General features: G+C 44.4%; 1 protein-coding gene across 1 annotated transcript in view; it reads left to right on the plus strand.

Annotated features, from left to right (window-relative positions):
* The window catches only part of ANLN (anillin, actin binding protein), a 207,525-nt gene that overhangs the window by 101,145 nt on the left and 79,041 nt on the right, over positions 1-27,339 (plus strand). The window contains 5 exon segments of the mRNA XM_069215555.1: positions 3,774-3,909; positions 4,438-4,511; positions 4,513-4,630; positions 20,892-21,018; positions 21,716-21,764. Of these exon segments, the coding sequence (XP_069071656.1) occupies positions 3,774-3,909; positions 4,438-4,511; positions 4,513-4,630; positions 20,892-21,018; positions 21,716-21,764 (504 nt within the window).

The following is a 27,339-nucleotide window of genomic DNA, read 5'->3' on the forward strand; positions in this document are numbered from 1 at the left end:
GTTCTTGTATTAGTGAAAACTGAATTTAGCAGTATTTCACTATCTGGACATGTTAAACATACTAATACATGTCCTGACTTTAAAATACACTGCAGCCTGACTATGGGGCTTCCTTGGACCTACTTTAGGGGAGACTTACATGTAGTAAAAGGGAAGGTTTGGACCTGGCAAGTTAACATGCCAGTTTAAAACTGCACACACAGGCACTGCAGTGCAAGCCTGAGACCTGTTTACGGAGCTGCTTGTGGGTGGCACAATCAATGCTGCAGGCACACATGGTGCACTATACTAGGGGCTTACTAGTAAATGAGATATATCAATCATGGATAAACCAATCACCAATACCATTTAGACAGATAGCACTTGCGCTTTAGCACTGGTCAGCAGTGGGTAAAGTGCCCAGAGTCGTAAAGCCAGCAAAAACGAAATTCAGCACAGGATCAAAAACAGGAGGTCAGAAGCCAAAAGATGGGGGAAACCACACAAAGAGCGGACAGGTCTAACATGGTTTATAGACAACTGGCTAAACCGCCTTGTAGAACTTGCTTGGACTAGCCACAACTGGTTGGGGGGGGATAGTCGCAGGAACCACTCAGGTCCAGGGGGACCGATACGCGTCTTTCACAGTCCCAGTGTCCACTGGCGAATGGCGCTGCCTTTCTTTGCTGGGTCCAAGAATCAGCAGGACAGTCCTTCCCCTGTCTTCTTTCCAATCAGTAGTGATCTGAGGACTGAATGCCATGGGTGCACGTTTGTCAAGTTCAAGTTTGTGGGTTGGGAGGATTCACTAGCCAGTGGGGCTAATACTCCCACAGGTCAGCCCTACTCACTAAACATTGTTTCTTGTGGGTACTAAACAATCCTACAGTGCATCTCTCTGCCCAGGTCCAATATGCTAGGCCCTTCTTCTCTAGGGCAGAGCCCTGGGCACACCCCTGAGGTGTGTCCAGTCTAATAAACCACCCCTCCTGGAAAACTAGTTCAACAGTCTTCCTACCTCTAGAGATGATGCCAGCCTGTCTACATACTCAAAAAGAAAGAGAGCTGCAGTGTGACTCGTACTTGCCAATTAGAGGCATGCCCCTCTTTGAAGCTGGGCCATCTGTGGCACAGGCCTCAAGCCATCCTTCTGGAGGAGGTCACACCTCTGCCCACTCCTTGGGCTCTGTTTCCCATTCCTGAGAGCACTTCACACCTCTTATCAGGAGGGGAGCAGGCTGTCTGAGGTAAAAATCTGCTGCAGATAGTCAGAAAGGGCTACAAGCGGTTTGGGCAACAACGTGGTGACTTTCTAAAGTAACCTTTGTTTTAAAAGTTGCTACAAAACGGACTTTAGCATTAAGTCTGGTTAATGTGACGTATAATTTAATGTTCGTGAGGTGCTTGAATTTGCACAAGACCCTTGACATACTTCAGAATTTATGGCTAAAATATTGTCGTCAGTAGTTTGTTCCTGGTGAGAAGTGTAATGTTCGAGGCTGTAATGTTACAACTTATCACATCCCAGATCATAGGTTGTGGAGAATTTCGGAATAGATGCAATTGAGCATCCATGTATGTAGTTATCTGTAGGGTGGACAGTGTCATAACTAGAAACTTATGTTGAAGTCCATCACTCAGGTAAACTATCTTATAGAGGATGCAGAGTCCACCTAGTGGCATCAAAAGTACTAACTCATTTGAGGCCCTGCTAAACCACCAAAGGACTACCCTATGTATTCTGTTTAGGAGGGAGACGATCAAGTCTACTTTAGACACAGTCAACTTAGGAGCAGTGTGTTGAATCTACTGAAGAGGGACAAGATCGCCACCCTTTGTTAAGCACTGTTCAGTCAGACCTGTGAGGATGAGCCTGGATTGAGACGAGGCCACCAATGGTAACATACGAAGTCTAAATTGAGGTTAAAAAAAATCCTCTTTTTTTGTTTTTTTAAGTTATAAAAAAGGTGACCTTGAATTACCCACCCCTTAAGATAAACGAGAACATGCTTCTCTTTACTTAAGGAACCAATAATTAGTTCGAACTGTAAACAGTCCAACAAATAACAGAAATTAAAATAAGCCATATAATGAAAATGCATTAAAATAAGTTGTTGGCAAAGTATTCAGACATTGTAATTAAAAGACAGGCCATGATTTATCACTCTCCTCACTATTAATAAAACTTGCCTGGCCCTTCCAACAAAAATTTTAAATATCTTTAGTCAGCAGTAATTTACTCAGATACCGACCATGGGCTGTAATCTGTCTTTGTATTCTCTTATAAGTAAGCATCCACACGATCAAACTAATATCACTCACTGTAATTATCCCTATCAGTGTAAGCATCTATTTTGGAAATGTTTAACTGCTGGCATTATGTGGATAGTGATTTTAGAACACAAATTTATGACCCTCATACAGATCAGATGTTGCAGATCTGGTATATGCTCTGTATAGCTAATAAAAGTGTGTTAGTAATCAACTTCTCAAGTTTGATAATCCTTGACTCTAGGTGACAACTTTGTGTTGCTTAACCCACCCAATGTGCAACTCGTGTTACTTCCATGCTATAGTTCATTTATTGCTTGTGCTGAAGCACACACATCTAGCGCAAACACTGCATTGAATGGATTATGTGCATTTCTTATACAGGTCTTTTTAGCTTTGCTGATACTACGAGATCGTTTTGAAAACACACAAGTTCTGTTTCACCTATTGTTTGCCTTCGTTTTCTGTATGGTAGTTTACAATTACCCACTAAAAGGCATAGATTATGTTTGTTCATTGAATTTGCTGTTAATCAGTTACTGCTGGTGGATAATGTGTCTGCAGAAATATCATCCCACAAAATTCCAGTAGTGCTGTTATCTACCATATGGAGTCCATCCTATTGCTCAGAGGGCCCCCACTTATTTGAGGCACGATTAACCCGACTTTATAATTCTATCTCACTATAATTTTTATAGTTATGTATCTGAATGATATGCTTTCCAAACATACTAGATCCAAAGTTTTCTTAGCATAGTTTATACTATAAAGATATCTTGCATGTTAAGGCGCTAATGTTGACTAATCCCAGACATTTTCTGATTGACTACGGGGCTGAGTGTCATATTCAAAGTGCGAAGCAGCAGCTTGCCAGATAGGCCACAAAATGACTTTGTGACCACTGTAAACTTTAGAAGTCTTAAGGTGATTGAGACCATCTATGGGGGAGAACTCAATAGGGGGTAAGCAGTGCATCAAGGTAACTCTCTTCTTTGACAACTTTAACCTCAAATTCATTTATATCCCAGCTGAAGATATTTCTTTTTTCCATGTGGACTTAAATATTTTTGTCTTTTTCAAATAGTTAAAATGGTCTTATGATTCAAGCCGTTTCACTAGTCCTTGTATTCCAGTGGTGCCTCTTATCTACTATGTGAAGTCCATCCTGTGACTTCGCGGACCCACCCTAACTAGAGGCCCTGTTCTTTATCTAAATGATGTTAAGAGTTCTAATCATTGTCCCGGTTTCTTAATGAATTATCAGGTGCTTTTTGGCCCTTTTTGTAAACGGTTCGGATCTTAAAACTGAGATTTACTTTCCCCTTCAATTTGGGGAATGGGGGAATGTAACAGTGCCTAGTTTGTTTGTTACTTTAAGTTTCAACCCACGAGCAGGACTTGATTTGTGAGGGGAAAATATATATTTTTATTACTTGGGTGTTATGTCATGTTAAAATTATTTTTCTTTAAATGTTTTTATGACACCCTTAAAGCTGGCGTGTAAAATGTTTGCTTTACATTAGGATCTAAATAATGAGATCAACCTGCAGCAGACTGTGATACATCAAGCAAGCCAGGCTCTCAACTGCTGCACAGACGAAGAACACGGAAAAGGCTCTCAAGAAGAAGCAGAGGCTGAAAGATTGCTTCTTATTGCAAGTAAGATGCAAACAGTGCAACTCCATACATTGTGTGCTATTAATGAAAGCCAATATGGAACACAAGTATATAGGATGCACTGACTGTGACCTTTAAACATGTCCTCTACCAAATACATGAGATTCATCTGGCATAAAAAGCAAGGCTGGCAGTTTACTTGGTGCGTGGCCTTCAAACACAGGCTTCATAATATACACCTACTCAAGCAGCAGACCATTACATATGGGCATTGACTATACACCGTTTTGCCTTTGCAGTGCAGGGTTTACAGCGTCTATAGTTATGTTTAAGGTTTCTTAAAGATTCTAAGTTCACACTCAAACGTACTACTATAAACTGTAAGGTGGACGGTGGTCGTTGGGAAGCGTTTATTTTTTAACTGATGTGTTACTAAGAGTAGTTTAAATATATACCTGAAAAATGACTTCAAGAATAAGATGGCGTAACAATGCTTCCTTCTTGGCTAATTTATTCCTATTGCATAACTAAAACATTGTTGACACAAAATATATATATATTTTTTTACAGCTGAAAAAAGAGCAGCTTTAATTGCAGAACTGAACAGGGTGAAGAGTGAAGGACCTCAGGGGAAAAAAAAATCAAAACCGAGGCGGAGCTGCTGCTGCTAACGATTTTTTACCATCTCGTGGGGTCATTTCATTGTCCGAAGTGCGCCTTCCTTTGAAAGCAGACTTTGTGTGCAGTTCAGCTCAGAGACCAGGTAACGCATGACAGCATAAGCAAGCATAATCTCAACAAAATTATACAAATAGAACTGGTATTAAAACCATTATCACTTGATAACAATTGTTAATGTTTATCCCTTTAATATGGTTTCTCTAAGACCCTTATCTTTTCAGTTGAACAGTCGAACAGTCTACTTAATAAGAAAGGGGCAGCAAGCAATCCTCACCAAATCATCAGTACCAGACTTGCATTATCGTAGCAATGCCCCTAAATTCACATTCACTATCTACATTCTCTCCTCTTACCTGCCATTACAACTGGTGATTAATGAGATATGTCAATTTATAAGTGAGGAATTATGATAGCAGTACACCAAGAACTGATATAGGCCAGATATCCAAGATGCCAATATAGAAAAAGTACTTAGAAATAATGCAAAGGAGAATCATTTACTCAATGAAAACGTTTCCTTAAAATGGGAGTTTGATCTGGCCTTTGTGACTCACTTTTTGACCGCCTTTTGTAGCAAAACTGGAATTTTTGTTGTAACAAAGTGTGAGCCATGGGCATGAGCAGGAAGTCTCATTTCTAAGTTACTCTTGTCTCACGCACAACTCAGCCTTTACATTCTGCTGCCACATAAGGACTGAAACACACATCAAGCATTAGGTTGTGTCTGTCTTGTGTAACGGGCTGCTTAGTCAGTGTTTAGCTTAATGAGGCTGATCTGTAGTGTTAGGCTCAACCAAAGAGCAGCCAAGACCTTTATTTGAGAGTGAAGGAGAGTAGGTGTACGAAGTCAAAAATCCTGGAGTCCTCTGGTGGTCTTTATACAATTGATGAGATGAAAAGGTGCCTTGTAACTGAATGCATTGCTATTGTTCACAGGATTTCAATTCCTGTAGATTGTGGCCAGAAAGCATTAAGGCGAGCAATGCTTCGCTCTGAGCACAATTAAAGGGTACCTTTCTGCTCCTTCAACCTTGTTTACGATTGCTGGGTAAGCCATCTTTAAGTCTCCAGTTATTTGCTTACTGAAAGGTTTGCAAGATTAGTTTCTTCCCTCTCGCTTTGGCATGCCACAGTGGAACCTTAAGTTGATCCTCGCATATCTTATGTGCACTCCCTTTAAGCTGCTTCACAGCTGAACCTTGCACCTCTCCACTTCAAGACCGTGTTCCTCGTCGCCATAACATCTGCACCCCATGTAAGCGAGCTTCAGGCTCAATCTGCCGCACGTCCCCTTCATCCCAGACAAGCTGTTTTTGTGGACATGGGCTTTCTTCTTGCCTAGGAGTAGGAGAGGCTCCACCGTTTGGACCCCAAGGGAATTATCATTCCAAAAAACACTGGTTGGAGGATCCATTCTTTGTGGGGTTCTCTGCAGGGAAAAAGGCTAGGCTGTGTAGAACCATCTCCTGCTGAATCGTTCTCTGTATTCAGATCTGTTACACCATGGCCAAAAGCTGCCTCCGGAAGGACTGCATGCTCATTCTACCTAGGCTAAAGCTGTTACCACTGCGTTGACTGGGACTCTGCGTGCCCTTTGCCAGGGTGCTACTTGGGCGTCCCTCCATACGTTCATGAAGCACTACTGCATGGGCAGTCAGGTTTGCCGAAAGGGGCATTTTGCCTGCTCAGTGATGCAGACCTTTCTGTTTAGAATCCATTCACATTGGACTCTATCCATGAATAAGATTGCAAGTCTAAGCATCTGCTCACTAGTCACAGCCAATTTGCTACTCTCGCTCTGTGTCTGGTGGCGTGGGCAGCTTTGAAATCAACTGACATCCACATACGTGAGTGACACCTATATTGAAGGCATAAGTCATTTCCGGAGTGGAACTGCATCTGTGCTGAGCCACACAGCATCACCTAACGGCACGCAGAGTTGCTTCTAAAAGGTTCAGCGTCCAGTTTAATGCTTGGGAGGAAATACAAAAGATTGGGAATCTGCAGCTAGGTAGAGTCTCTACCAGTAAGAGTGGTACTGAAGGTAAGTAACTTGTTCTTATAGGATTTTCCAAGAAAGGGTCACGTGGTTGATATTTGGTAATTAGACGTGATTTCGGTTGATGTGAGTTTTACTTGAGGAGAGGGTTAGGATCTGTTTAGTGTTTTGTGAGACTTTTAAAGCAGTCTCTCTGGGATTGGCATAAGACATTTACAGTAAACTGATAGAAATGTGGAAGAGTATGTGATGTCCTTACATTGTGGCTCTAAGGTATTTAATGGAGGGTGAGGATTGGGATTTAGAAGGTATTTGTAAACATTTCATTTAAGCTACTCTAGCTATCTTTCATTGTCGGCATTCCCGGAAATAGTTATAAACTTTATTTTATCTGCTTTCTTGTTTTCGACAAAGATCCAAAATTACTTGATTCAGGTGTGAACAAGTTGTCATGTTTGGATCTGCTTTCAATCATAGTGCTACAACAGTCTCTCAAGGCAATCACAGGATTGCCTTATGGCTTTTTTTTTTTTTTTATATATTTTTATTAACATTTTGTTGTTTCAGTTTCATACTTGTTCATTTTACATGCATTTTTTGTTTATAATGCTATATTCTACTTTTTGCTCATTGTTTGCACTTTTTATTATCATTAGTCTTAATGTTCTTTATTCAACAAATTGTGCTCATTTACTTGTTAAAGCGTATTTCCTTTCTTCAATTCGCTGTTCTGCATAATCAACAATCGAACAACAAACTTGAACCCCTTCTTCCTTGTAACTTGGGAGGGTGGTGTAAGGGGTTAGGTGCAGGAAGATAAGGGTGGTGGGAGGGGAAGAGGAAGGTGGGGGAGAGGGAAAACACGAGGTATGTAATATACAATTTCTGGTGACAGTCATATTGGACTAGTTGGAGGTAAGGAAAGGAGGAAGGGGAGAAAGAAGAAAACAAAGGACCCCAAAAGGTCAACTTTACGGCTTTGTGCGAATGGCTTTTGTGATTGTTAGCTTGAAGGTACTATAATGTATCCGTTTTTGGGTGAGGGAAGATGTCAACCCAGGGCGCACCGGTGCACCGTGGGGGCAGCGGGTCACTCACGTTGCTTGCTATTACTGTCAGTGGAGTGGGGGTCAGAGGTCCAACTGTCCTCACACCCTTACTCTTGGTGTGATCTATGTGTGGTTTGGGTCTGTTTTTGGGTGCCTATCTATGTGCTTGCACCATTTGGTTCCATCCTCGGTGTGGATTGGATTTCACTGGTTTCTCCTACTGGGCTTGCCAGCCTCTTATTTATACTCTCCCAGCTCGTCATTAAATTCTCCCACCCCGGAGCTATAGGAATCTGGCGAATATTCCTGGCTTCTTCTGCTTTTAAGACCTGTAGTTCAGCTCTAGACCATGTTGATATATCCCTTTTCCAGTCGGACAGCAGAGGGTGATCTGTGGTCTTCCAGCCCCTCGAGATTAGTCTCTTATAAAGGGCCAGGGAAAGGTCCAGAAAGCGCCCCTTCACTTTTCCGCAAAGCGCAGCTGGTCTGAGGCCCAACAGGCACAGCTCAGGGGTGGGTCTCAACTCAATTCAGTTAGGGTGGGCAATATTTCCCTCCAGCCTGTCTGGATCGCTGGGCACGTCCAAACCATGTGGTCAAAATCTGCCCCTCCTCCTCCGCATCTCGGGCAAGTCCCCAAAGCCCCTCCATATATACGGAACAGTCTGTGAGGCGTGAGGTACGTTCTGTGCAAATAATTATACTGAATGCATCTTAACTGTGTATTACGTGATATCTTCCGGGGGTAGGCCAGTATTCTCTTCCACTCTGAGTCAGTTAGTTCCCGCCCAATTGTGCCCTCCCACCGTCCTCTCAGCGACCGTAATGGGTCTAAGGCTGCCTCAACTTGGGCCCGATATATTTTGGTGATCAGATGTGATTCCTCCGCTAATGTCAACAGTGAGTGCAGGACCACATGTGTGGCAGGTTCCGCATTCACCGTGTCCCAGTGAGTCTTAAGAGTGTGTACTAGCCTCCCGTAAAGCAGGAACTGCCCCCCTGGAACACCCTCTTACGTTAATTCAGCAAATCCCCTCATCACTCCCTCCTTGAAGAGTCCTCCCACTACTTCTATTCCAGCTGACAACCAGGGGCCATGTCCCGTGCTTCCTGGCCCCCCTCCCACTAGGTTCTATGGCGAGCACCGCCAGTGGCAGAGCTGGGGAATATGGAGGGCCCACTCCCACCCTTTTCGTGCATCTTTTCCAGCATTCTATTGCCACTTTTATCATTCTATTGTTCTCAGGGGGGATTATCTTTCTGTTTGTCATGCATGCCGCAATCCACGCCGTGTCAATTGCTCCTTGGGCTGTATATAAATCCAGTTGGCCCCGGCCCGCAAGCCAGCCGGGTATCCACTGTAATTGGGATGCCAGGTAGTATGCCTCAAAGTCGGGGGCTCCCAGGCCACCCGTGTTGGGTGGTCTGCAGATAGTTGTAAGTGTAGTTCGCCTGCGCCCATTGTCCCATATTAGTTCTCTGAGTAATGTGTTCAGATCGCGGAACCATGCTCGGGGTATTAATAGTGGCAAGTTGGTGAAGTAATAGAGAAGTCGGGGGAGCATGATCATCTTGGAGAGCGCCACTCTGGCCATCACCGACAGTTTCAGAGAGCGCCAAAATTCTACTGAGGATCTCAGGGATCAGCGCACTACCAAGGTTGCCCTCTCTTAAGTCTCCCACGTCATGATAGATCTGGATCCCCAGGTATCTAAATGTCCGTGGGGCCCATTTCAGGTCTGTTGGGCACGTTGCAGGACATCTATATCCAGGCATCAGGGGGAACACATATGTTTTATTACGGTTAAGTCTTAATCCTGACACCTCTCCAAACTCCTCCAGGGCGTTCAGGGCCCAGGGGAGACCACTCGCCCCATCTCTAAGATAGATCAAGATGTCATCTGCATATAGCGAGATAATGTGATCAGTTGGTCCCCACTGAATCCCTCTGCCCGCTCCGTCCCCTTGTACCCAGGCCACCAGGGGCTCCATCGCCAGGGCGAACAACAATGGAGATAGGGGGCATCCCTGTCTAGTTCCTCGGTGCACTGGGTAAGCACCAGAGATTGTCCTACCTGTCTTGACCCTTGCCAATGGGGATGAGTATAACAGGTCCACCCATTCGACCCAGCCCTCACCCAGACCCATCTTTAACATTGTCGCCCTCGGGTAGTCCCATCTAATTTAGTCGAAGGCCTTTTCAAAGTCCACTGCTAGCATGGTCCCGGTTGGCGGCTTCGATTCACTGGGCATATGTATGATAATGAAAATACGCCTAAGGTTTAGAGAGGTGCTGCGACCAGGTATGAAACCGTTCTGGTCAGGATGTATCAGGGTGGGCATAAGAGGTAATAGCCGGTTGGCCAGGATCTTACTGAGGATCTTAAAGTCGCTATTTAGCATTGATAGTGGGCGAAAGTCTGTTACTGATGCCTCCCTGCTGTTTGTTTTAGGAAGTGGCACTACCAATGCCTCACGCAGTGTGCGTGGGAGTTCTCCGTTCTTTGCCGATTCCCTATACATTTCGATCAGTCTGGGGACTAGTAAGGATTTATACTTTTTATAAAAATCCATAGGAAGACCATCTGTACCTGGGGTCTTCCCAGGGGCCAACTGTGCAATTGCTTCAGTTATCTCATCCGCGGTCACTGGGCCCCCCAAGCCGACCCTGCCCTCTGGGCTCAAAACCGGTAGGGGTATCCGAGTTAGGAAATTGTCAAGGGTCCCCGTCCCCAAGTCTGTGGGCTTCCTGTATAGGTGTGTATAGTAATCTCTAAATGCGTCGTTAATGGATTCTGGGCTGAGTCTGCGTGTCTCCCCCCCCCCCCCCCCCCCCCCCCCTGTCTAGTACACTTGCAAAAGGGTCACTATCTCTGTTTGGGCGCACCAGCCATGCCAAAAGTCTACTGGATCTCCCCTCCTCTGACTGTATGGTTGCCAAGTATCTTTGCATACTATGGCATCTAAGTCGCTCTTCAGCTTGGGAGTGCTCTCTACGTGCACGTTGGTACTCTTCATCCACTTGCCCTGCGGAGCCCTGTCTCAGCTCCCCCTCATGTATGACCCTCTCCAGTGCGTTTAATTCTCTCTCAAGCGTACGTTTTATCCCCACCGACTGTCCAAGACAGTGACCCCGCGTCCCCACTTTGAGTGTCTCCCACTCTATGCCTCTGGCGGAAGTGGATCCCTGGTTAGTTTCTATATGTTCTGTTAGGTAGCATCGTAATTCCTCCCTGTATGCCTGGTCTTCTAGCGTTGTCGGGAGCATTCTCCATGATGGTATGGGGGGGGGTCTGTCCTGTGATACTCTCAATGTCAGTAATAGAGGGTTGTGATCTGATATTGTACGGGCAAGGTACTCAGCATGGGTCATACTTCGAGCCAGTCCCGCAGTGCAAACTATCCTATCAATTCTAGTGTGTACCTGGTGGAGACCCGAATAAAACAAATAATCCCTGGTCGCTGGGTGTTGAAACCGCCAAGCATCTACCAGCCCCCAGGCGTCTAGCCACCCAACTAGTTTTTTTGCTGTTTTGGTTGATGTTGCTCCCTGTAGTGGGGGGGTAGATCTATCTAAGTAAATGTCGAGCACTGCGTTAAAGTCTCCTCCTATTAGTACTTCCCCCATGTGTTGACGAGTGAGGTGCCTAGACAGGTCCGTCATGAATGATGTTTGGTCCTGGTTGGGGGCGTATATACAACTCAGGGTCAACTGGAGCCCCTGTAATTTCCCTTCCAATATGACAAACCTTCCCTCTCTGTCTATGTTGGAGGAATCAATCGTGAAGGGGACCCCTGCCCTAATCCAAAATCAGGACTCCTCTTGCGTAAGCTGAATATTCTGTGGCAAACACCTGTCCCCCTCCATCTCCGCCTTAGTTTCTCTCCCTCTCCAGGTGCGAGATGGGTTTCCTGTAACATAGCTATCTGCACCCCTCTCCTTTTTAGAAAGGAAAGAATTCTATGTATCTTAGCAGGAGTACCCATCCCCCTAACATTCCAAGTTATGATATTGTAGTCCGCCATCCTATTCTCAAGGCCTGCTGTATGTAGGGTCGGCACGCCCATGGCCCCGATCGATTCCCCCACAAGCTTGTACCTTCCTCATACCATTTCGCACATGTAGCCGATATAACTAGTAACTGCAAACCCCAACTCCCCATTCCCAGGGCACCTCTGGAACTGTAGGCTGCCGAATAAGTTCTGCAACACTGCAAATTATTCAAACGCATCAATGCAATACTCGCCAGTCAGGACTGACAGGCAAGAGTCCGGTCCGGGGGAGTTGGCACGTCCGGAGGGGCCATTTCACTACTTATCTTGTCTCGCCTTTCAGCGCCGGTGCGGGTTCGATCTATGCAAGTTCGTCTGCGGGGTCACTCTTGGTGTGGAAGTCGAATCCCCAGAGCCATCGGGCGAGGACACCACTGTATCGTCCGATTCTTCTTCAGAGACTTCCCGGGACGATGCCTCTCCACCCACCCCGGCCGCCGCCTCCAGGGCCTCTCTCTTGCCAGTTTCCCTCTGTGTCCGCGTTGGCGACAGTCGCTGGCGGTCTCTAGGTCTTTTCCCCTTCGGGGCCCGCTCGGTCCCGCCCGCCCAGCGGTTCTCCGGTGCAGGTCGCGTCGGCCGTGTCCCAGATCTTTCGAGCCATTCCCATGCCTCCTCTGGAGTTTGGAAGAACGTGGTTTTCCCCTCCGCAATCATTCGTAGTCTTGCTGGGTAGAGCAGCGAGTACTGTATCCCCTCTTCTCGCAAGATTCTTTTAACGGCTAAGAAGGAGGCGCGCTTGTTTTGGACCTCCAAGGTGAAGTCAGGGAATAATGTCTCTTCGCCATTGGCTACTTTAAACGGGCCCGTTTCCCTGGCTTCCTGTAAGAGGATGTCTCTGTCTCTGTAGTGCAGGAGTTTAGCTATTACTGCTCGTGGTGGCCTGCCAGGAGCGAGTGCTCTAGCTGGCACACGGTGTGCTCGCTCCAGTGAGTAAAAGGGGGTCAGACATCCTGGTGCGACAACTGTGCTTAGCCATTTCTCCAGAAACTCCACTATATTCGTCCCCTCGGCCCCCTCAGGGAGGCCCACCACGCAAATATTGTTCCTCCTATTTCTACCTTCTGCGTCTTCAGCTCGCTGTTTGAGCCTCGCCACTCTGCCAGCCAAGGAGGTCACCTCCGCTGATACGTCTTCTTGTTTTGGGACGACTTCCGCTAGCGTTGCTTCCGCTTCTTTTACTCTGTCGGCCAATTTGTGATGATCGGCTCTCAGGAGGCCCACCTCTATTGCCAGCTGATTGATGTCGCGCTGTAATGTGGATTTGGTGTCCTCAATGGAACCCAGTATCTTGTCTAGAGTGTCTTGTACTTTGATTTGCGACTGGCTCTGCATGGTCGGTTCATTGTCCCCCAGTGGTGTATGTGTCACGGGGTCCATGGCTTTGCTCTTATGTCTGCCCTTGGGGGGCATTGGCCAGGCAGGGAGGGGCGACTCAGTGAGTCTAGCGCACAGTTCAGGCGCTTATGCTGTTTGCTGTTAATTTGTCTACTAGCCCAGGGCACCGTTGTCGCAGTCTCTGGGTCTGATCGCTCCAGGGAGAGCCCCAGGCACTCCGCCAGCTACTCCTAGCGCTATAAGCGGCGGCAAGCGGCCGGGTCAAGGGTCTCCACCAACGTTGCGTAGTCCGGTTCCACCGAGGGTCCGTGCCGGCGCCGCAATCCGGTCCCAGCGGCCCCTCACGTTCGCGCGGATTACCGCGTCCGTCCCGCGATAGAGGATCGCCCGATCCAGTGCGCTCAGGTCTGGGTCCGCCGGTGGCCCCTCGCGGACCAAACGATCATGCGTGCGCCGTGCTCAGTCCCCCGGTCGTGTCCCATCTACTCCATAGATGAGAAACCAGTTTTGGGCTAAACCGGGGCTGGTGTGCTTTCGTAGATTTGCGTTGTTGTGCGTAGAAGGGGTGGGTGCAGCAGGCCTTCAGATCGGCATTGGTCCGGTCAACCAAGGGGGGGCTCCACACCTGTGAACAAGGGTACCTGGCCCCCAACTCTGGTAGACGATGGCGGATGGCGCAGGGCGATTCCACACTGCCCCGCCCCACAAAGGACAATCCATGCTCGTCCTGGGTTGCCCTGGGCGTAGAGAGTCCCGTCGTCGGCATCCGGGGGTTCCTGGGCAGCAGACACCGGTGCTCCGATTGTGTGTTCCCCAGGGGGGCGTACCCAAAGCGGGCTCCTCACCGGGCAGCCCCGGGGAGGCCCCCCGTCTCCGCGTCTCCTCGTTGTATGCAGTCCCGCAGCCAGGAGGCACCAGGCTACGCCCCCCGAGCAGGAGGCCGACTCGCCACCGGCAGGCGCCCCCACCAGGCGCTCCGATCTGCACCCCCCCCTTCAGGGTGGGCCCGCGTCCGAATCCGATGCCGGGTGCAGCACACTGCCCAATCCGGGATCGCGGCTGCAATCCGGCGGCGACCTCGTGGCCCCAGGCCCGCACCGGGGCGCACAAGTCCATTGGAGGCCGCCCCCGGGGCCGCGCTCAAGCAGCCCCGGCCGTACCAGCCGCTCACCTTCAGTGCTCCGACACGGGGAGCCTCCCAGTCCCAGCGCGCCCCGGCTCCGCCCGTCGACAGGGCCGCGGCCTCTCCGCAGTCCCGGGCAGCCCCAGTCACTCAGGATCCTGCTCCAGGGGGCGAGACCGCACCTCCGCGGTCCCCCCGTCCGCAGCAGTCATCCCTCTCCTCTCTGGGCACGAGACCGCCTGTTTCAGCGTGTCCAGGCACCAATTTAAAGTCGGCCCCTCCGGAGCCGTACAGTTAAGCGTGCGCCATGCTCGGCTCCGTGGCCACGCCCCGATTGCCTTATGGCTTCTTGAAGGATTTTTGAACTTTTTCCAGCTGCAAAACTAACGATGCCAAGTTTAACTATAGATTGAGGAAGAAAGAAGCCAAAACTCTTGAATGACTTCTCCTCTGGGGATTTTTCTAAACAAAAGAAGCAGGACATAATACTTCCCAGGTAGTACATTGTGCCACTGCTTTGAGGTGTGTCTGCCTGTATATAAAATTGCTAAATACACCTATTTTCTTATGGACTAATGTGTCATGTTTCCTCTTATTCCCCATGACTTTTTCAATTAGTCTCATTGGGTCTCCTGAAAGAGAGGAATCTGTTTCTATTTTATCTAGTCTGGACACCTAGTTGATAGTCACTCTTGCCAACAGTAATGCTCGTAGTATTTAAAGACTGACACAATTCAAATGGACATGCCTGTCACATTTTCATAAGGTTTATATTTGTTTAAGGAAATGTAATTCAGTAGTATTGTTAGAAAAGGCACTCCTTGGAAAAAAGCAGCACCAATTGGAATCTTCCTTGGAGCCAGAATTGGTACTGCTTTCACAAGAGTAGGCATGTTGGTTCCGAGCCCCTCGATTCCCTTCGCCCCCTCACCCAGGCCTCAACAGTGTCAACCTTACCTGGGAGTTTCCTGCACAGATACAGATCTTGTTTACTTCCTCAATGAGATATTAGTTTTTTTGCATCGCCGTTGTGCCCACTGAAGTGCATTCAGGCCCCATGGGACCTAAAGGCTTATCCTTTAGGATGACATTGGCAGGCTTTGCCCTAGCCTCTTTTACCCCCTTTGCATGCTATTGCTCTGACTCCAACTCACTCCTGCGCTGACACCAGCCACATCTTTGGTTCCAGCCTCCTGTTTCCATCCCAGTTCTTCATCTTTGGTGCCGGACCAACCTTAATTACCACCAGAGCCAACTTGGGCTCCAGACCCATTGCTTTTAACAGACTCACCTGACCACCAATCTGGCCCTGTGCAGAAGTGCAGTTGGGAAACACCACAATGCCTGGAGAGAAAGGAAGGTTCTGTTTTGGGGAGACTCTGGTTGATCAGACCATGACGTTGGACAATCTGTTGCTATGGACCCTGGCTTCACCATACTCAAATGTGCTAATCGACTTGACACCTGCCCTGAGTAATTACATTGTCTCACTGGCCTACCACCTCCAGTGTCACTTCTTATTATACCATCATACGTGAAGTGGCAGAAGTCTTGGAGGTACTTCTGTCTTCAGTTGAGACCAAGACTAACATCTTAACAGAGGTCTTGAACCCAACTTCCTAGTCCTCCGAACTCTTGCTCCCTTTCAATAAGACTCTGCCAGAACCAGTCCTTTGAGCTTGGGTGAAGCCAACATCCATCCATTCATGCAGTTAGCTACTTTTGTAGCTAGGAGGTATAGACCGGCCCTAGATTAATCAGCTTTTTTTTGTCCACATGTCCTTCACTAGAGTTATTTAAGCATTTTGTTCATGGAAATTACCACCATTTTAGGGTCACTCTCATCATGCAGTGAGTCTAAAAAGAAATTAAGCAATTTGCAAAACATCTTTCTGATGTATGGATTTAGCTGCAGATTCCTCAGCTTTTTAGAGTATCCACAAGTGCCAAAATGAATTCAGAATATTTTTCAGCTTAGCCCCTTCATACCAGTACGTGGCATTGTGCAGCTCCATGTCAAATCTGCTCCTCCACAGAACTGATGAATGGAACTACACATAGTTGTCACCCAAGCACCCTGTCAGTTCCTTTCTTTCCACACCTATGCGGCTCTGCAGCTACTACTTTTTCTTGTCAGATGACAATCTTTTTCTCAAAATGCTTTCCATTGTGCAAAAGAATATGCCCCCTTCTTAAACTTCAGGGTTTGTTCCTTGTAGGGACTGTGACAAATGTCTGTGGTAGATATTTATGAGGTCTTTCTCTGGTGTTTGGGTTGAGCCATAACTTTGAAGAATGCCCTGATGCTCCTGAAGGCGATGTAGGACCCTGAAGCCAAGATGTCAGTCGCTAAATACAGACGGTCATGAAAACGCTGCTCCCGCTTAAAGTTAAGGATTTATAATCCGCACCTGGCGCTACTCTAGTGACAGTTCTTTCTTTGCGTTCCTCATCTTTGGGTAAGTCTAAGTTAAAGAAGAAACGCAAGAAGTCCAGGCAGGCCCCAACTCATCCTCACCACTTTCCTTCTGAGAAGTCTTGAGGACGTCATGTGCTTGTGGTCTCACTCCTGGTCCCCTACTAAAGAGCTGATTCTGCAGCTCAATCCCATGCACCCTGAATTTCTAGGTCAGTGAACGCCATAACAAATTGAGGTGTTTAAGGAGGCTATGCATTGCTTTTTTGGCACCCTGCTGGCTCCCTCTAACATGCTTTGAGGCCCCATGGATCAGTGGAGGCATCCAGCCGGATTTTAGCCAGCACATCCTCCATCTGCACTGGCTGTGCCTCATGAACTCTTTGGGTTAAGCTCTGACTCCACACTGGTACCACAGTCCATGCTGTAACAACTCCATAGATGCTGGTGGAGGACGTCAAGGCTCCTAGTTCTGTCTGACAACAAACCAAATCTGTCTTGGCTGTAACATGAGTTCTATTCGAGGTACGAGGGCAGAGTCCTTTGACAAAAGTGACTCACAAAGTCTACATGATAGTGTCCTAGCACCAGATGTACGCCAGTCATAAAAAGACAGTTGTGGACTGGTCTGGATTTGTGGCATGAGTATGAATGTGTGAATTTCACAAGTATACGATACACAAGTTATGCACTGGAGTCGATACACATTGTAGAAGTATATTAAAACAGGGATCTAAGGCCAGTCCTGAGGAAAGCTACACAAGCCATATGGACATTTGTCTTTGCTGAAACATCTAGGCCTGCAGATGTGCTGAAGTAATTAACTCTCTAGAAGCATTGTATTTTGTGTTTAAATCTTGCCCGTCTTCATCTTAATTAAGGAACTAATAGGGGCAACCTTAGGTCATTTTAATCATCAATCCCCTCACCATAGAAGTGCTCTCTTGATGATAAAGGTAGTGCCTACCCAGATACAGAGGGAATCGGGGAGAGTACTCAATGATGAAGCATGCCACTAAACGTGTTAGTGGGTAAGAGTCCTTTTATAATAACTATAATCATGCTCATCTAGGTTAGAATATAGAGACATTATGAATCAAAGTTGGTTGTCTTACCCCCGTTTTAATTCTGATCACTGTGCTTTTATCTACGAACTATCCTCTTGTGCTCCAGCAACTGTTTGAACCATACTGTGACCAGGACCATTGAGTATTTGGTGGTGGTGGTGATAAAAATCATCAGTCATATTGTGGAGAAAATGTATTTGTGGACAGTTTAAGAGGCAAGTGGTCTTGCATACTTCTGCTGGCCTGAGTGTTGTCTCCCCTGGTCCTTCTATAGGAGAGTCTGCTTCTTTCACCATGATTATTTGATGGGCAGCAAAAGTATTGGGTATCCAGGATCTAGCCTCGAGTTCAGGTATGTGAACGCCAGCGGTTTGCTAAGACTGTACTCCCACACGTGATTGGGAATGCTGCCAAGATCTCAGCAGCTAAGCCCCGAGTAATTTGGTGCCAATTTGGCACAGACTATCCAGGATGGACAGGATCCAGCCAAGTATTTCATCTGGTCTGGCCTAAACACAATGGACTGGAGGGAACAGGGATCCCTTTGGCCCTGGCAACTGTCCCTGACCCATTGTGGCACTAGAGAAGGCAGAACAATAGTGGCGGCTTGATCAGGATGAGCAGGCCATTGAACCTCATTATAATAATGTGGTTTCAGTTTTTAGTTATACCTGGGCTACCCACTATTAAAAGTAATTTATTGGGTGTACCTCAAGGTATTTTTTATTTTATCTGGAACCCTCCTCTATCCAGAATATTTCTTATAAAAAAACCCTCTCTTATGGAGTTAGGTTGCTGAGGATGAAGCATGCCATAAAATGTGAGCGGTGCACAACACACATTACCATCTTTTGTGTTGGTCTTTCCATCAACAAGCCCAAGCCTCACTTGGAGCCCTCTTAGATCATCCTTTTCATGAAGGCAGTACTGGAAACATTGAGTCAAGCCTTTCCCATTCCTCAGTGTAAAGACCATTCAGGCTATGATTCTGATGTTTCAGGATGAAGCACATGTTGTTACCTTGATGGCCTTATGTCTGCTAACTTTCTATATCCTCATGGTCTCCTATGCACTCTGGCAAATGAGCACTTGTGCTTCTGCAGACAGGTACTCCAAAATGGCAGCTATTTATCAGTCAGTGGTGATCTTCAGGGACACTGCGAAGAACCTAATTCCAGGAATCTCTTTCCAGCCTCCCTCAGCAGCGATTATGGTGGTAATGGAAACTTCCACCTTGAGGTGGAGGAGCATCTGGAAGAACTAGAGATCAGAAGTGTAGAAATCGTACATCAGTCTGATGGAGTGGATAGCAATACAGCTAGCAATGAGGAACTTCCTGCCATCGCTTTGCGGCTAATCTGCCAGGACCTTGACTGACAACATGAATGCAATGTTGTACGTCAACCAGCAGGGAGGAGTAGGGTCTTACCTTCTCTACGAAACACAATGTAACTTTGGTCTTGGGTGCAAAAACAGCAGCTCTGGTTGGTTACCAACCATCTTGCTGGTTTTTTGAATAGCAGTACCGACAGCCTTACTCTGCGACATGTTTACCACGAGTGGCGTCTTCACCCAGACGTGGTCCCTTAATGCCCATTGTATTTAGTTCTTTGCCCTCCAGTATCTGCAGCAGGAAGCCTGCCTTGGAGGGGAGCATTTTGTTTGAGATGGAGCTTTCCATGTCACTTTCTACTCGGATAGGTGCTGCTCCCTGATCTCCAGAGCTTCCTTCTTCATGCCTGGAGATTGAGCTGGGGCATCTAAATGCCTTTACTTTGAGTCCTGAAGTGATGGATGTAATCTTAAGGAGACACTCCACAATAACAGTGTACTCTGGGAGATGCAATAGATTAATCAAATGGTGTTCAGACAATACAGTAGATCCTCTTGAACACCGCATCAGACATCTTGTGCCTTACCCTGTCATTAGCTCAACAGGGTTGTACAGTGAGTATAACGAAGGACTACTTATCTGCCTTGTTGGCTGCCTTCTGTCTTCGAGACCGATCATCTCTGGTAAAGTCCCCCATAATTATGAGGTTTCTGAAGGGCTTGCTAACATGCTCTCACCCCTCTATATTCCCCATCCCCCAACCTTTTTTCATAGTAGTTCAATGGGATCTTAATATCGTACTTTCATTTTTCATGTGTTCCCCTTTTAAACCCTTACACCGTTGCCTCTTGCAACCGTTTACATTTAAGCATTTTATTCCAGTGCCCATTATGTCAGCTAGACGGCCCACTAAGTTTCAGCCGCTGTGCGTCAAACCTTCATTTACTTTCTCCTTTTCCTGACAAGTTGGTTCTCAGAACCTGAGCTGCTTCGTGCCCAAAGTGGCCACTGCCTTCCATTTAGGGAGGTCCTTCACCATGCCTATTTTCTTTCGCCTCCACATCCACTAAAGTGGAGGAAAGGCTTCATAAGCTTTTTTAGGCTGTGCTGGCGAGATGGATGGTAAAGTCACTCAGAAGAAGATGTTGTCATGGTTGATCATCTTCTGCATCAAAATGTGGTACTCCTTGACTCGGAAAGAACCGCCAGATGGCATCATTCCACCCGGGCATAGTCTTAAACTTAAGCTGTAGGAAAGGGGAGTCCTACTGTCAGATCTGTAAAGCTGAAATATAGGTGTCCGCCAACACCTCAGCTTTACCAGTCCTGCAAACCCACCTCCTGGTTGGATACTGCTTCAGAAATCTATTCAAAAGATGAGGTGTCTGCTCTTAGAAGTATCCATGAGAAGAAAAAGTTGCTTGCCTCTGGAAGTGATCTTTCTGGTGGATATTCTATCTACCTGCAGATTCCTCACTAGCCCTTCCCATCCCCCTGCATTGAAGGCTAGTTTTGTTACAATCAAATTAATTAGCTTCTAAATCTGGATTTTGCACTCCACATTGTCAATCTTGTTGTTCTCCTCATGTCTACCTCAAAGGGCATAAAAAAAATGGATGGGAAATTGGTGTCAGAGCAGCCATAAAGATACTTTATGGCTCTCGTGACCTCCTGGTGGTGTCGCTACCGGCATGGAGATGGAGTCCGAGCCCCCTTCTGGTGTGGAGATCTAGTGAAAAGTTTCCAGAACCAATCTGATAGCTGGGATATTCAAAAGGTGAGGAATCTACAGATAGCTAAATTATACACCAGAAAGATAGTTACCAAAGAAAAGTAACTTTTTCTTTCAGTGTGCATGCGGTGGCATTAAATTAATCATCCTTGAAAATGTTGCCTGTCCAATTGGTACTTCATTTACTGGAACATACAGAGGTTGATTTTTGTGCAATGATTTCAATTTTTCAATAGATTCTGCCAATTACTACTTTCTAATTGTGATCCGGTCTGGAGCAGAGAATATGGTATCGACACCGCTTGCCAGTACCTTGACTTCTGTGAAAGGAGATGCACTTACATTCTCTACAACTTTTACCTTGTGAGTAGAAAATCTGAGCTTAAAGGTTTTTCCTTTGGTAAGAATTGTAATTGCTGTGACAATTTTAGTAGTGTCCGCTATTGTTTACAAGCATGGAGCACTGTTTAACACAGAGGCATCTGTCTGGTGGTGATACTTTCTACCAAGATCAGTTCATGAGTAATATTTTGTGTTCACCAGTAAATGCTGGAGCTATCCTCAAAGACTCTCTAAGTTACTTGACCTATTAGTGGTTTTCATGCATTCAAGTAGGGGCAGTCCTGATCTGTTCTGTTGTGACAGGTATATTTTACATCCAACTTAGTGGTCTGTCAGGATTCTTTTACAGCATGTTATCATTACAGTTCTGACCACACTGCCTATTTTAATTATAAGAGATCAAGTATTCCTAGTGGAACTCCCACCCACCAGTAGCTCCGGGTGGACCTGCCTCATACCTGTCCTGCTCTTGAGTACATCTTGTGTATTAACATACATTTGTTCACTAGCCAAAACGTTTTGTTCCTGTGCAAACTCTACAAGCTTAAAATGGCTTTCTTAATATTTTTTTGTAAATCTTTGCTTGTGATATCTCCTCAAAAATGTCTGTTATGCATTTAGTCCAGATAGCCAGGCAAACTCTTTACAAATCATTTAACTGCATGTTACATTTTACTATGCCTCCAACTAGCCAGAATCATTTGTCTGTCTGTTTCAGGGAAGATGTGTCCAGTGACTTTGAGATCAACATTGAAGTCTACAGTTTGGTATGTATACTTCTAAACTGCCATTCTGGAAAACTTTAACTACAGATGCTTATTGAATGTTATATCCGTTTGTTTTTAGAAGTGTAATAAATGCACTAATTTTGAGGTGTCCCACAGCACACTGCACATTTGTTGAGCTGTGTTCTTGGGTTTAACGATTTTAAAAGTGATGGTATTGTGGTATATTCCATTGATCCAAATGTTAAGGAATTCTTTTATCCCACATGGTCAAGTTGGGGATGCGGGGGGAGGTGCGAGGTGGTGCATGTTAACCAAAGCACATCCTGTCCTGAAATATAAGCAGAAGTGATATAAATACACCTCCTTCATGAAAACAGTGAAACAAATCCTATTCAATGAAATCAAATTCAATGAAATCAAGTTCACTGAAATCAAATGCCAAACTAGAACCCTTAGTAGTGAAATTGGCAAACATGTTATTTTCGAGTAAAAGTACAACAGTGAGCCAACAGTCTTAGTAATGCCTGCTCTGTGCATGTAAATCATGGGTTATAAATTCACCTGCCATTTCCATTCACAATAAAGAGGGGGTGGGTTGCAGGAGAGTCATGCATTCTACAGAAGGTGGTGAATTGATGCATGCTTTATGAGATCGTCAAGTTAACAAACATCTACATCTGCCAACAATGCAGAAAAGAATCTTCAAACACTTATTAAAACATTGAAATGTTGGGTTCTCCATTGAAGACAATGAAGTGTCTAGGCTTCTATTGCTGATAAAAGTCCGGAGCGCCAACTTTCCAATGTTTGTCTCACAGCAACAGCCATGAACAAAGGCCTCACTGAGCCCGAGGATATTTTAATCCCCTCTGGGTCTGTGAGGCCTTTGTTTTATTTGAGCACATTCTGCCATCTAGGGGTGGAATGTTCTAATAGTCTTATTGACTGCTGTAGCTGGGCTATACTGACCATTAAAGGCCTGCTTCCTTGTTAATGCTGGAGTGGGCATTTAATGGCCGATAAAAACCCGCTACGGCAGGCTGTAAGGGGACAGAATACCACCTTCATTATGAAATAAACCAGAGTTTACATGCGTCCACACTTTTCCAGTATCATTAAGCAAAATGTATACCAAGGAAATCTAAGAGTCGCACTGAAACCAACCCTAACAAACAAAATAATTCTTTAACAGAGGTTGTATGGAACCCTCAAAAAATGCTCCTTATATTTGGTATTACTGATCGTTGAAGAATTATCAAAGAAAATCAATCACCCATCAATTACCATACCCAAACTGTGCAAACAATTTGAAAGGAAATGAAAGAAATTGATGCCAAGTTGGATTTGTATTCGAAAAGAGAGGAAAATCATATAATTTAAGTGACTACAGACTATAAAGTAAACAAAATCTACATTTAAGCATATGTGCAAGGATGAGAGTGAGACAAAATAAGGCTACAGAATCCTTCATGGAAGAATCAAGTCACGTACAGTGAAAATTCGAATGTTGCCTAGAATATCAGTGTTAACACAAAGTAAGAATGCCAATATCTATGTTCAACAGCAAGGATGCAACAGTCTACATCTAAAACACCATCTTTATTGTCCATTAACTGTGCACAAAGTGAGAAACCCAGAGAGGGTACCAAGAAAAGACAATTAAGAAATTAGAGCAAATGCTAATAATCACCATCTTGAAGAAAATATGTAGCCACTTTGACATCAATGTATTGCAGAAGGGCACCTCATTTGAATCCACATACTCTTCAAACACTGAAAAGCCATAGATTGGGGAAATATATTGGCCTTTATTTGCAGGGAATTGTACATAAACAATCTTAATACTCAAAAGGTACTACCCATTTTCTCAGTACTCACTAATGGCAAGCAAATTAAGGAACAGACAGTATAATGTACTATGAATGTAAAAGCTATGCACATGCAACACAATGAAGTGTAGAAGTAATTGAATGGTTTTTAGTTTGAGATCCCATTCCTAAACTGAGGTCAGTGTTTCTATTACAACTCTTGTGTTTACCTTTGTATTGGTCTTTTTAATTATGATGACATACACTACTTACAGCTGAATGGTATATCCATGCGTTCACTTGCAGTTTTGTGCTCCGCAGTCATGTTCATGGTGAAATTTGAAAATAATGGTCTCCAATTTTGAACAGGTTTCTAATGCTAACAATCTTCATATGACCGTAAATCTCATTAGATCCTTCACTTAAAATAGTTAATTTGTGTGCCACCTGTGAATATCCTCTGTTCTAGATTGCTAAGTATCATTAATTTCAATGCTACTTGTTGTGCAGCAAATAGTCCCACAAATTGCACTGCTGTGTAAGTGTTAAAATGCTTAACATCTTGAAAAAAAACAAAAACAAATTCACGATTTCACATTATTCCACCTCTCCATGATTATCAAAGTTGTAGAACTTGTATTGCTTTCCTGGTAGACTTCATCATTAATGCTGTTAATCACACTGCTTGATGTATTCCCAATGCATTTTGGACCAATGAGTCCTTCATAAGGGGTAGACATTAGTAAATTGTATACCAGTTGCTGAAAATACCGCATAAACATACAGTTATCAATAAACAAGCCAAACGTTTCCAAATTTATGGCTACGTAAATTTAGTTTTACAAATGACACTGCTGTGTAACAAACTGTCTGTATAATTCCAGTACCATTATTAGTTGTTTAAATGCAGCTCAAGCAACCATAGCAGCACGCTTTTTCTTTCTACCCATTAGAAGATTTCAAACTAAAGATTGGCTCTCAACAAAGAATCATTAAGAAAAAACACTTTTACCACTGCAAAATGGTAGGCCTATTAGAGATATCAAGGAAACTAGACTAAAAAGGGATTATATACGTCTTGCTATTAAAAATCTGGCCTGAACATTGGGCTTTCAATAAGTTGTGTTGGTTATGAATCTTAAAAGGGTAGTACAAGTACTTTCATCGGGAAGTAAAAGTAAAGTTATGCAGTCTTAATTTTTGACTGATGCAGCTTGTCTAACCAACATCGAACATTTTGTAGCACTGTTGAGGAATTTTGTGCATTTGTTTTCGTGCAATATTTACAGGGTGCAAAAATGTGGTTTTACACTCTAATATACATGTATACACGTATAATAATGTCTTTTAAACAATTTTTTTAGGATGCATAGAAGCCTGGTTTCTAGACTAATGTTAATTTAGCCTCAGTTAAGGCCTGTAAACCGTTTGACCTAATATGGATGTTCATCCCCTCTACATTACACTGCCTGTTATTTGTGAATCACAGTCAAGCAGATCTGTTCATTTTCATTGTTATTGTTCATGGTGTTCTTGATTAATCTTTTCCGGGTCATTCACAAAACGAACTTTTCAAAAAATCTTCTGCTGGTTCACTGTACCTTATTCATGCAGAATAGTTTGCTGTTGTTCATATAACCGGTCTGTTCCTCCATCTCAGGATGGCATTAGCATACAGTGGGCAGAATATTATTCATATAGTAGGATAGTGTGTAGTTGTTAAAAATATGGAGATGAATTAAGTTGTGCTCTCATTTGGTGACCATATAACTTTTTCCATTCCGCCACAGGGATTCTGCAGTTGTGTTAATTCAATATGCAACAAATAATGTATAAAAACCCTTAGTATTAGGGGGTGAGCCAGAAGACTTTCCCCACAGACTTAGATTTTGCTAGGAATGCTGTCTGTTTCTAATTTGATTTTGCAGCCCATTTGAGACTTGGTCTCACTTTCAGATTTTACACTAATCTACATTGCCCCTTTCATTAAGAGCCTTTAAAAAAAAAAAAATTATACATCTTTAATACTCACCATATTCATTATTCTGCATCTTCATAAGGCTGGCCGCACGCTTGCCATGCAAGGTGTCATTGCTGAAATTACTTTAACGTATGCCTGTGTTTCACTATAAGTCGCAGAAGTTTGGTAGGTGAAACAATAACAGAATGAAACCAACATTCAAACAATTAGTGTTGAGATGTATCCTTTTCAATCTGACCCCATTTGCTCATCAAAAACATGTGTAGTCCAGCCACTTGTCTCCGCTTCTTGTAAATGCCATTTAAAGCCACTTATCTATTGAGAGCCTTTATGGCATTGATTCTCTATTGCCCTGCTTTTGAATGTTTTAATAAAATCCCTTAACTATTATGCTGACTAGTTAGCTTAATGAGTGGGCCCTTTACCTAATTGAATGTATTTTCAGACTTTTTAAAAACATTTTTTGATGTGTGTGCAGATGCCTCAACTAGAGGACAGATTACCTCATGAAATTGAGGTTTAACACTGTCTGCAACTCATCGAATTGTGGGTAATCTAAATGAGGGACATTCTGAGGTGCCAAAATTGCTAGGCTCCCTCCACCCAAACTATTACCTGTGGAAGTTGTAGCCTGGTTGTGGCCACAAAAGGAAAGCAACATGAAATCTCTTATCAAGAGGAAACTTGCTCCTGGTTTGTCTGCTGACTGCTTCTACAAACAAATTGGCATGCACTTTCCTATAAGCTCAATCTAGTGTTTGCATGACATTTTTACTAAATGGCATGTCAGCAGTCTAATGTTTCCATCTTTCAAGAACTGTAGGCTGGAACATACTAATGTATCTATGTCCACATTAGCAGCGGTCTTGAACTGTATATCTAGAGCGATGTTCAGGAAGAATGAATTGTGTTGGCTAATACCAGTAGTACATAAATGTGCATTAATATGGAAGAGCTGATCAGTATATGTAGTATGAAAGGGTACAACCTATCGTCCAGTAACAGATTGAAGTAAAATGTTTTACAAAGTAAGAGCAGTTTAAAAAAAAAAAAAAAGGCAAATTCATCTCCAAAAGGGCTGTTATCTTGCAATAGTTACGTTAAACCGAACCTAGACATGTAACTGAAAATTGTGGAAAAATGTGCATGGCTGAACATTAAAATCGACAATGCCATATTTAATGTTGCACTAAGTGAAAAATTGCACATCACATGTACGTTTAATGTTTGAAATAAGTAAAAATTAGTGGATGCATAAAATCACCATGCACTCCCCATACAATTAAATCTGAAATAAACAGAAGTGGTCTTTTTACAGAAAAACATAACACTTCGACTTTGTCATTCAATCCTCTTGTTTGGATTGTTTAAGTAGTTTCATCCACATAATTTTCCTCTGTAAATGTAGTCTCCTAATGTCTGTACCTCTCGCTAACCTTACTGTTTCTAGTAATTGCAATTTGAGCTCATTAACATGGTCATGATTCAAAGAAATGAACAGTTACAGTAGACTTAATGTGCTTTCAAATATTGCCCTTGTGTTCTGAAATGTGGATCTTAAGTTTACGTTCATGGTTCCCCATACAGAAATTTGCAGTGGCATTTTATATAATAGATTCAATTCTTACTCTCGCTATTCTCGATGTTGAAGTTTGATTTTGTTACTTTTGTATGGATGAAAAACACCAACTCCTGGAAGGAGTGTACATTCACAGCACATTTACTGTCCAGCACTGTTCCCTCCACCCACTCTACCATTACAGTATACACATTCAGTCTGTGTGCACTGGTGGGCACTGAAGCTTTTCAATACTGTGCCATGATG

This window comes from Pleurodeles waltl, chromosome 2_1, assembly GCF_031143425.1.
Source record: "Pleurodeles waltl isolate 20211129_DDA chromosome 2_1, aPleWal1.hap1.20221129, whole genome shotgun sequence".
NCBI lineage: Eukaryota > Metazoa > Chordata > Amphibia > Caudata > Salamandridae > Pleurodeles > Pleurodeles waltl.